The sequence below is a fragment of the Acipenser ruthenus genome, chromosome 10, assembly GCF_902713425.1.
Source record: "Acipenser ruthenus chromosome 10, fAciRut3.2 maternal haplotype, whole genome shotgun sequence".
Lineage (NCBI taxonomy): Eukaryota > Metazoa > Chordata > Actinopteri > Acipenseriformes > Acipenseridae > Acipenser > Acipenser ruthenus.
Window position 1 is genome coordinate 34,381,913 of NC_081198.1, and position 10,042 is coordinate 34,391,954.

Consider the following 10,042-nt stretch of genomic DNA (forward strand, 5'->3'; position numbering starts at 1 on the left):
AGGAAAGGAAATAATCAAGTAGAAAATTGGTTAAAATGAAGTAAATTAAAAATATTTTGTACGATTATTTAACAGTCTTTGTTCAGTAGGTTTGTCATCACTTGCCAATAATAAGATTGAACGTGCCTCTTCTACAGTAGGTCAGAAGAGTGCAAACTATCAGCTGTCAGATGTCAGATATTAAAAACAAATTAACATTACTACCAGGCCTCCAGATTTCAAGTTTGAGCTGAGCAATACAGAAAGAAATTTGTCAAGGACCAATAAATGGTTCAACAAGCAATAATTAGAACTTAAAATTCTGTGGAATCCAAAAATGTATGAATATGAGTGGACAAAGTTTAGGGTTACATCACGTGAGCTCTAGCTTATTATGTACATTTTAATGTATAGCCGTGGCCAAAAGTTTTGCGTCATCCTATAGAATTATTGAATTTTGATTCACAAAGTTGAATGAAACCTGCTGAATAATGTTACGTTAACATATTGAATTAAATACCGCTTTGTAGTTTTCCATATACTTAATGAAAAATTTACATAAATTGAAAAATGTGACATTTCAAAATGTAACATGAAATACTGTACTACTAGACTTTTATGATATAATTTTGTAGCTTCTTTGATTACACAATCTTAAGATAAATGATGTTTTTTTTTTTTTAATTGTCTCACTCCTAAAATTCTAGGAGATACTTTTGGCCATAGCTGTACAAAGAAGTTAAAAGAAATCATCCCTACTATAAACCATTACTTTCTAGAAAATTACCTTAAAACATGTGCTATGAAATCAAAAGCAACTGAGCAATCTGACTGACTGTGATGGTGTATAATATATGAATACAAGGAATGATATGTCATAATATAATAAAATCTCCTGTGTTTCAGGACCCGTCCGACCATCAAAGACTGCTTTGCCAACTCCTGGTTGCAAGACGCCTACCTGATGAAGCTGCGCCGGCAGACCCTCACCTTCACCACCACCAGACTCAAGGAGTTCCTGGTGGAGCACCAGCGCAGGAGATCAGAGGTGGCCACCAAGCACAAGGTCCTCCTGCGTTCATACCAGAGTGTCCCACAGCCCTCTGCGCCCGTGACCCAGTGACAACATCCATGCCACGCAGGCACTATAGGGGGCAGTGGGAAGAACATTCCAGGTTCTCCAAGAGGAATGAACAGGATGATTGGCCAGGACTCTGTGACCGACGCAACCAGCCAGTCCACTCAGGCTGGAACAGAAGTGTGTGTGTGTGTGTGTGTGTGTCCATCCTTGGTCGAGCGAAAACTAGCCGCACCATCAAAAAACAAGCAAGAAAAGAAAAATGGAATTGAAATCGTATACCTCAAGAACTGTTGGGAAAGGAGTGTGCAGTGGTTAGGTATTGGTTATAGATTCATCCCTATCTAAACCCTGTTTCAATTTATTTCCTGCATTTTTCATTGGAGTTATAACTTAGAATTAGCCTTACTGATTACTACCTTGTAATATAGGTGGGGTGATCGAAAGCTAGGCCCCTTTATGTACTTTTTCTTTTCTACCTTTCGAGGAGGAGAAGGCATGTTAACACCATGTGCTAAACCACAAACTGTACATTTGTATATTAGTGGCTTTCCCTGAGTCTGAAATGGGGATTCCCACTCTGAAGAGGAGAACTAACGACTCTGTTACTGCTTGTTTTCATTTTGTAAGTGACATTGCTGTTTATTGTGTTACTGATAGTTCAATTGTTTTCAAGCAGTAATAATACAAATTATTGCTTGTAGTAGCGGAAGTTAAAGGTGATCACACCTTACAATAAGTAAGTGGCAATTCATTTAAATACGAGTTGGCAGTTCATAATGTTCATAAGTGAAATGTACCATAATCATTAATTACTTTATTGGGATTCAATAGGAATGAATATTCTACTTTATATGTAATAACATTTGAATTCCTACCACTTATTGTAAAGTGTAATTTAGTAAAGTGAATTTAGTGCTACTAAATCAATGGAAACTACCAATATTTTTCTTTTTAGCTCTATTGGCTATTTGATAGAACAGGTACTGGGTGGCCTTTTTTATGTTTCTGTGACACATAATGGGACAACAAAATAGTTAACAGGTAAAGTTCACGTAGTCCTAAGACACCATCCTGTTCTACGTATTCTCATTTAGGGTTAGGGTTTGGGTTGTCTACCCCAACGTAAGAAGAGCCAAGGAAAGGAACAGGCCAAAAGCCTGTTGCCAAGCAATTTACCAGGACTTCATTACAGCTTCCTGTGTGGGCTAAAACTGACAATTTTTCCCAGAACAAGAGGATACATTTAACACTAGTCAAATCTGTGGTGATCCCTTATTACAACCTGACTTTTCTCAGCAGAAACCTGGCCTCCTTTTTTGCATAGTTTACATTTAATTATTTAAAACTGATAACATAGTTTTAAAAAACTGCATTTCCTTTTAAGTGCTATCAAAACTATGTAGGACTATATGGTATGCCTAACTGCCAACAAATGATGATATATATATATATTTTAATTTCAGTATTTAAATGTACCATTTTATTATTTGTCTTTTAAACATTTCAAATGCCCCACATGCTATAACATCAGTGCACTAGGAGGTCGTATTGCTCTAGTCAAATACATGTTTAGTTTCAACTGCTATTACATTGATTGGATTAACCTCTCAAATTTGAAAGTGCTTTGAAATAGTGTGTTTTAATTCAGACTGTTGGCAGATAGATATAATTTCTACCTAAATGTTATAGATGAGTTTGATTTAAAAGGCAGGTTGAAAAGATGTGGCCCATTTTATTTCCGATAAAGGGGGATAGAGTTCCAGCCTTCTGTATCCGAAGATGAACAGAGACGTGCCCCCTCCCCAGGGTCGCACAGTCAGTCTTTATATAAGAGCTAGAGTTTGAAACCAACCTCTCCTAGCTCAGTTTTTCTCATCTTTTAACTCTAGGTCACGCTGTGTTGTGGTTAAGAGTTTATAGTATCGTAAGATAGCCTGTTTTCCGTATACTGTAATGCAGTTCCTGCACTGAGCTTGTGTTAGTTCAATGGATGGTAGTAAGTTCCTCTCTCTGCAATGCCAACTCCCAAGGTTGTAATAATCCCATTCTGACTTTACATACAACAATGGCTCTAGGCTGAGTGTGTACAGGTCTCGCTGGGTTCTCATAAGAACCTACTGACCAGTGATTGGGACTGAGGCCCGTGCCTGTTAATTTCTATCCAGCTTCCTTAATTTAGTTCTGTGCTAATCCTCTTGTCCATTTCTGTGCTGTGTCAGTCACAATGGGATGCCACAGTGTGACGTTACAGTTATATCAATTGTTGTTACCTGATTCTAAACAAATCTTCATTTTTAACGATGTTACATTTCTATAACTGTGAATTAATGAAAATAATTGTTACAATTAATATTTATATATGGAGATATGAAATATATACTGACCAAGATCCAATGCTTGGCTGCTACCCATAGTGAGAGAAGCATAAAGTTTAAAGACGCCTGCAGTCCGTTGCTGTTTTTATGTTAAAAAACGGCGATATGATCGTGTAAATATCAGGTAGTCAGGTAGTCACTAAGGTAATATAAATATGATGTCACTACCGCGGTGGTATGGTAACCAACGGGATTGATTGGCTGTGTTAAAATGCAGGAGATGAACTATGTAGAGTTGCTGTTGTTGTTGGGACCCTGAAAATCATTATAACTTTAAAAAAGCAAAAAAATGAACTCCCTGAATGTGCACGCTAAAAAAAGAAAATGAAAAATAAGTTTCATTTTTCTTTTTTTCATTTTCTCTACATTGGATATTTCACAGTAATTATGCATTAAGTTAAATAACTTAAGTGTGCCATACATTACATTGGGGACAAACAAGGAAACGTAATGGAAGTCTGAATGGATAGTTACCTACTTTGATGATCGGGCTTACTGCACGAAGGTGTTGTGGCGTAGAGGAGCGAAGCAGAAATTGAATGTATTCTACAGCTGGACATTGAGAAGAGAAGCCAGCATCAGGACAACGTGGAATTGCAGGCCCATTCCCAGAAATAGAAAATGGAAATAGGACTCCCTAAGGCTAAAGACATGGAGTCTTCATGTTTGAGTTAAAGAGCACATTCACTAAGCAAGCATGCAGACAATACTACAGATTTGAAGTAGTCTCGGTACACACTTTTTGAATTTTCTTAAGCATTTTTTTTTTTCGTATTGTACATGATCGAATTTGGCTGCACTAAGCTAAGCTGCTGTTACCGGGAGCTTTTCAAGATTTTAAAAGGGCTGTCCAACTATGACTCATTTACAGCTTTTTAAGCTCCAAAACGCTTTTTTTGATTTACAGGTGAAGTATCCCATACAAGGCTGTTAACAGGTTTGTAAAGACTGCAAGGACGATTGGTAGTCTTTGCGTCAGCAGACACAGTCAAAATACAACCAAATTAAATGTGTGAAATGTTGAATAAGCACATGAATACTGACGTTTAGTTTGGTAGAACATTATTTTTGTTTGCAGTTCATATGTTCGTGATTTTCTATCTCATTGGTCATGTGGATGTTTTAGCCAAAAAGGCAGGACAGCTCTGTGCTAATTCATCTGCCGTAAGATAATGTCCACTCTATTCCACAGACAGAATGAAGATAGAGAAATCTGTAGTTTTTACTTCTACTGGAAATACAAAACACCTGTACATACTGAGAAACAGCAAAAGGAGAAGCCAGTTGTGCTTTTGAACTGTGCCTGGGAACAGGCCTCACTTTATTGATGATCATTTTAAAAGGAATGATAGTATTTTTTATTGATGATCATTTTAAAAGGAATGACAGTATTTTTATTGTAAATTGACAGCAGTGACAATCTATTTAATGTAGTTTGTAGATGTTGTTTTTAGTGGTTTGTTTGTTTTATTTATTTATTTATTTATCTGACTCGGTAGGAATCTGGAATCCTTTACAATTTTGTGGAATTGTTCATTTAATTCTGGTGTGAATCCACGGCATGAAAGCTGAGAAACAAAATAAAGAAAAAAAAATAAAGCAAACTGCAAAAAGCACCTGGTGGACTAATCATTCCATTCCTTTCTACATTTTATGGATACACTTCAAAATACAGTTATTTACAACAGCATCAATGTAATTCATAAACAGTGGTAAGATTCATGCACGTATTCACATGCCACCTTCTCTTAATGATCTAAGCAAACAACAGTATTTTGTATACTATAATGTAACTGCATGTATTTAATGCATCTTTTATTTTGAGTGTATTCCAGTCTATATGGTTTTTACTATATTTTTAATATACAGTGCCTTGCATAAGTATTCACCCCCCTTGGACTTTTCCACATTTTGTAGTGTTACAACCTGGAATTAAAATGGATTTAATTAGGATTTTTTGTCACTGATCTACACAAAATAGTCCATAATGTCAAAGTGGGGAAAAAAATCTACATATTTTTCAAAATTATTTACAAATAAAAAACTGAAAAGTCTTGATTGCATAAGTATTCACCCCCTTTGCTGTGACACCCCTAAATAAGCTCTGGTGCAACCAATTGCCTTCAGAAGTTACATAATTAGTTGAATGGAGTCCACCTGTGTGCAATTAAAGTGTCACATGATCTCAGATTAAATACACCTGTTTCTGGAAGGCCCCCGAGTTTGTTAGAGAGCAAATCTAAACAAACAGCATCATGAAGACCAAGGAGCTATCAAAACAAGTCAGGGATAAAGTTCTGGAGAAGCACCAATCAGGGTTGGGTTATAAAAAAATATCCCAAACTTTGAACATCCCCCAGAGCACCGTTAAATCCATTATTAAAAATCAAAAATTGAAAGAATATGGCACAACCGCGACTGCCTAGAGAAGGCCGTCCACCAAAACTCAGTGACCAGGTAAGGAGGGCATTAGTCAGAGAAGCAACCAAGAGGCCAATGGTAACTCTGAAGGAGCTGGAGAGATCCACAGCTGAGATGGGAGAAACCCTCCATGGGACAACTATAACCCGGACGCTCCACAAAGCTGGGCTTTATGGAAGAGTGGCGAGAAGAAAGCCATTGCTGAAAAAAACCCATATCAAATCCCGTTTGGATTTTGCCAAAAGGCATGTGGGAGACACAGCAAATATGTGGAAAAAGGTTCTCTGGTCTGATGAGACCAAAATTGAACTTTTTGGCCTTAGCGCAAAACGCTATGTGTGGCGCAAAGCCAACACTGCTCATCACCCTGAGAACACCATCCCCACGGTGAAGCATGGTGGTGGCAGCATCATGTTATGGGGATGCTTTTTATTGGCAGGGACTGGGAAACTGGTCAGGATTGAGGGCAAGATGGATGGAGCCAAATATAGGGAAATTCTAGAGGAAACCCTGTTTCAGTCTGCAAGAGACCTGGGACTGGGTGGAGGTTCACCTTCCAGCAGGACAATGACCCTAAACACACAGCCAAAGCTACACTGGAGTGGCTCAAAAACAAGAACCTAAATGTCTTAGAATGGCCCAGTCAAAGCCCAGACCTCAATCCGATTGAGAATCTGTGGCAAGACTTGAAAATTGCTGTTCACCAATGGTCCCCATCCAACTTGACAGAGTTTGAGCAATTTTGCCAAGAAGAATGGGCAAAAAATGCAGGATCCAGATGTGCAAAGCTGGTAGAGACTTACCCAAAAAGACTCACAGCTGTAATTGCTGCCAAAGGTGCTTCTACCAAGTATTGACTCAGGGGGGTGAATACCTATGCAACCAACAAATGTCTTTTTTTTGTTTAATTAACTTTTGTGTCACAATAAAAGATATTTTGCACCTTCAAAGTGTTAAGTATGTTGTGTAAATCAAATGGTAAAAATCCCAATTAAATCAATTTTAATTCCAGGTTGTAACACTACAAAATGTGGAAAAGTCCAAGGGGGGTGAATACTTATGCAAGGCACTGTATATTTTTTAATATATATATATATATATATTATTGATTGCTATTATGTATCTGTTTTACCAATGATGCCTTGAACTCCAATTTTTACAACTTGTCTTTTCAGTGATTTAAAAATGCTTCCAACATAGAAAAAAAACATACACTATATAAGTAGTTTCTTACCAGTTTTGAAACATTAACAGTTATTATTCCAGTTTGCACTACAGCAAAACCTCAGTAAATATGTCCCAATAAGTAACACCCAGAGCGGAGCAAACATATTATACAAGAAATCAGGTATAAGAAATAAAACCGCCACTGTTCCTGATTTGTCAAAATTCCAGTACATTTCATCCTGAGTACAGATGTCCTCCTGTTTTAAAAATGTTTTAAAAAGCCAATTAAACCAGTAGAAGATTGATAGAAAACTTTTTTTTCATCAATAACAATAACTATATACAAATCAGAGATCATAGTAATGTTAGAATAATATTAGAACAGAAAGAGATGCAATTGTTATAGAAAAAAAAACTCATAAATAAGTATTTTCAAATATGGAAGTCCCAGTGGTCGAACCCAGTTGGATTCAAAAAAGCTCAGCCTGTGAGATGGAAGCCAGATTCCAAGTCTCCACCACAGCTTGTGGAGCACCATCAGCCCTCGTCGTAGTCCACTCCAAAGCAACCATATCTCAATCATTTATCAGCCAGGAGCGAAGCAGCGACAAAGTAGAGGACCACAATGACTGCAGTATAGTTTTCTTTGCTGCAGTGAGGTCTGCCAGTGAGAGTCTGGACTGCATCTAGAATAAATGAAGATTGGGTCATCATTTAATGGAAACAAAGCACTGCCTGGAGCTTAAACTGAATTCACCAACAATAATTTGATTTCAAACCTGAATTGTTTGCTAATTTACCATTAACAAATAATAAACAGCTGTATTTCAGAAAGTTAGCAGCGTTTTTTAAATATATTTAATTGCAATTGCATGGAAGCAGTTTCACAGATTCTAATTGGAGAAAACGTTTGTAAAAGGCAAGGCAGGGAACACTCATGTAGTGTGTTTCCACGCTTATAAAAGTAAATACAACAAACAGCATGACAGACCCAGCTGTACATTCCTGTATAAATATTTACGCAACTACCAAAAGGAATGTTGCTGCTCAATTAGATTTCAATACTTTTCCAACCTGTTTTATAAATAATTATAGTGTACAAGGAGACACAGCACTAGTCTTCTAAGTAGCTAAAGCCACCCAATGCCTTCCTCTATACATTTTGAAAAATACACATATTAGTTAACAGCCTGTTTCCACACTTGTGAAATAAATTGTAACCCCTAACAAATGAACTTCAATGGTCATGAAATGGAACTACAGGAGCTGTTTGTCTGCACAAGGGCAGCTACAATGGAGCTGTTAATGAAATATTACCATGTTGACATTTGGTATCACAATGGTATGAACCAAAACTAATTGATAATCCATTGTACCATATCAGCACCAATGTGGAATATTTGTTTCCCAAATACACTGTTGCCATTGCTGATTTTGTTGTGGTAATGGTTCTGCTATATTGTCCATACACGGGTATTATAACGGTATTGGTATATTTTTGTTTTTTAAACCAGCTTTTCTATATTATGTAATTTGATTTCAGTGCTGGTAAATTTAAGAAAATTCAGATTAATACCATATAAAAGCAGAGTGGAACACAGTAAAGCATAGACAAGCATGGTAATGCCCAAAATATGAAAAAAGTAATGTTAAATCCATTGTATAAGCAGGGAGGGCGGTAGGGAGAAGGTAAACTACAAAAACTGCTATGTTAAACTATTATAGTAAGCCCAGCACATTCTTTAGTGATAGCATTACTGCAATTTTTGCCACAGTATTTGAATTACTGAAAAAAGAGCTTGGGCTTTGGCAAAACTGAAGAATTCAGTCTCTACATTACTGTACTGCGCACCACAGATATAAGTTAACACACTTTTAGTGACCAGACGCTGTATGGTAAATTCGCACCAGCTGGAATCCCCCTCCTTCCCAGGTCACCAGGGAGTGCTTGCGTTTCACCCTATTCCCCAGCTCTCAAAGTGATGCTCTTTGATTGCACAACACAGATCTCCTCTGGGGTATTTCATCTTAAGGCTATATAAGGCGTGGTAGCCTGGAGAAAGGCACCATCTCCCTTTTGGTTATCTTTTTCCACCTCCCCTCAACTGAAGCTGCCTAACGTGGTCTGAAGAAGGACAGGAGGATGTGTTTTGGAATGAGGAACTGTCACAGGGTGGCTTTGTGACTGACGTCAGACCAGAAAGGAATACACAGAGACAGTAGTGGAGTGTGTTGAAAGTGAGTCGCGGTAGCGCTCAGTGTTTTAATTGAACAAAATAAAAAGGTTTAAACAAAACACTAGACAGGACACGGCACTTGCGCCAAAATAAATAGACAAACAAAACAGATTAACGCTACACAGACGGTGGACGGACAGACACACAAACACGGTGAGTAAGAATAAACAAACAAGTATCGTGCCTCTTGCACGCAATAGCAATTGTTGTTGTTGTTATTGTTGTTATTATTATTATTATTATTATTATTATTATTATTATTATTATTATTATTATTATTTCACTTTATCTTTCTCCTCCTCTCTCCCGTTCACTACTCACCGAACACCCAACCCCGAGTGAGTAAAACGTGCATCTATATATACTGTTGTGCCGGGATTCAATTACCAATTAATTATTCACTTGAATCCCAGCACGTGAATTAATTATGTGCAACCTCGTGCTCACATATTAAATACTTTAAATGCACGTGAAGTGATGTGCCATCCTCGTGCCTAAATACAATTCTACATCTTAAATAACTTGTGCTGCACACACCCATTTATATCCCGTGCAGCCATCTCTATACACCAACATTAACACACGCAACATACAACATATAACACACAAATGCACACAGGGGCGGGGCACATTGCCACAGGAACCCTCCTCCCAGGCTACCCTGGCTGGAGAAGATCTTCCTCTGGACATTGTTTATAAGGGCCTATCCAAAGGGGTGAATGCCAAAATAGCACCAATGTCCACAGCGAGCTGTTCTCTAATGCTGGGCGGGTGTTGTTGAA

The 10,042-nt window shown here is 37.7% G+C and overlaps 1 protein-coding gene across 5 annotated transcripts in view; it reads left to right on the forward strand.

The window, feature by feature from the left end:
• Window positions 1–5,051, forward strand: part of LOC117412271 (striated muscle-specific serine/threonine-protein kinase-like) — a 118,319-nt gene extending 113,268 nt beyond the window's left edge. For all 5 annotated transcript variants that reach the window (XM_034020486.3, XM_034020504.3, XM_059032066.1 and 2 more), the window contains one exon: window positions 886–5,051. In XM_034020486.3, coding sequence (XP_033876377.3) covers window positions 886–1,102 — 217 coding nt within the window. In that variant the 3' untranslated portion in view covers window positions 1,103–5,051. The remainder of the gene's footprint in view (window positions 1–885) is intronic.
• Window positions 5,052–10,042: the final 4,991 nt, after the last annotated feature.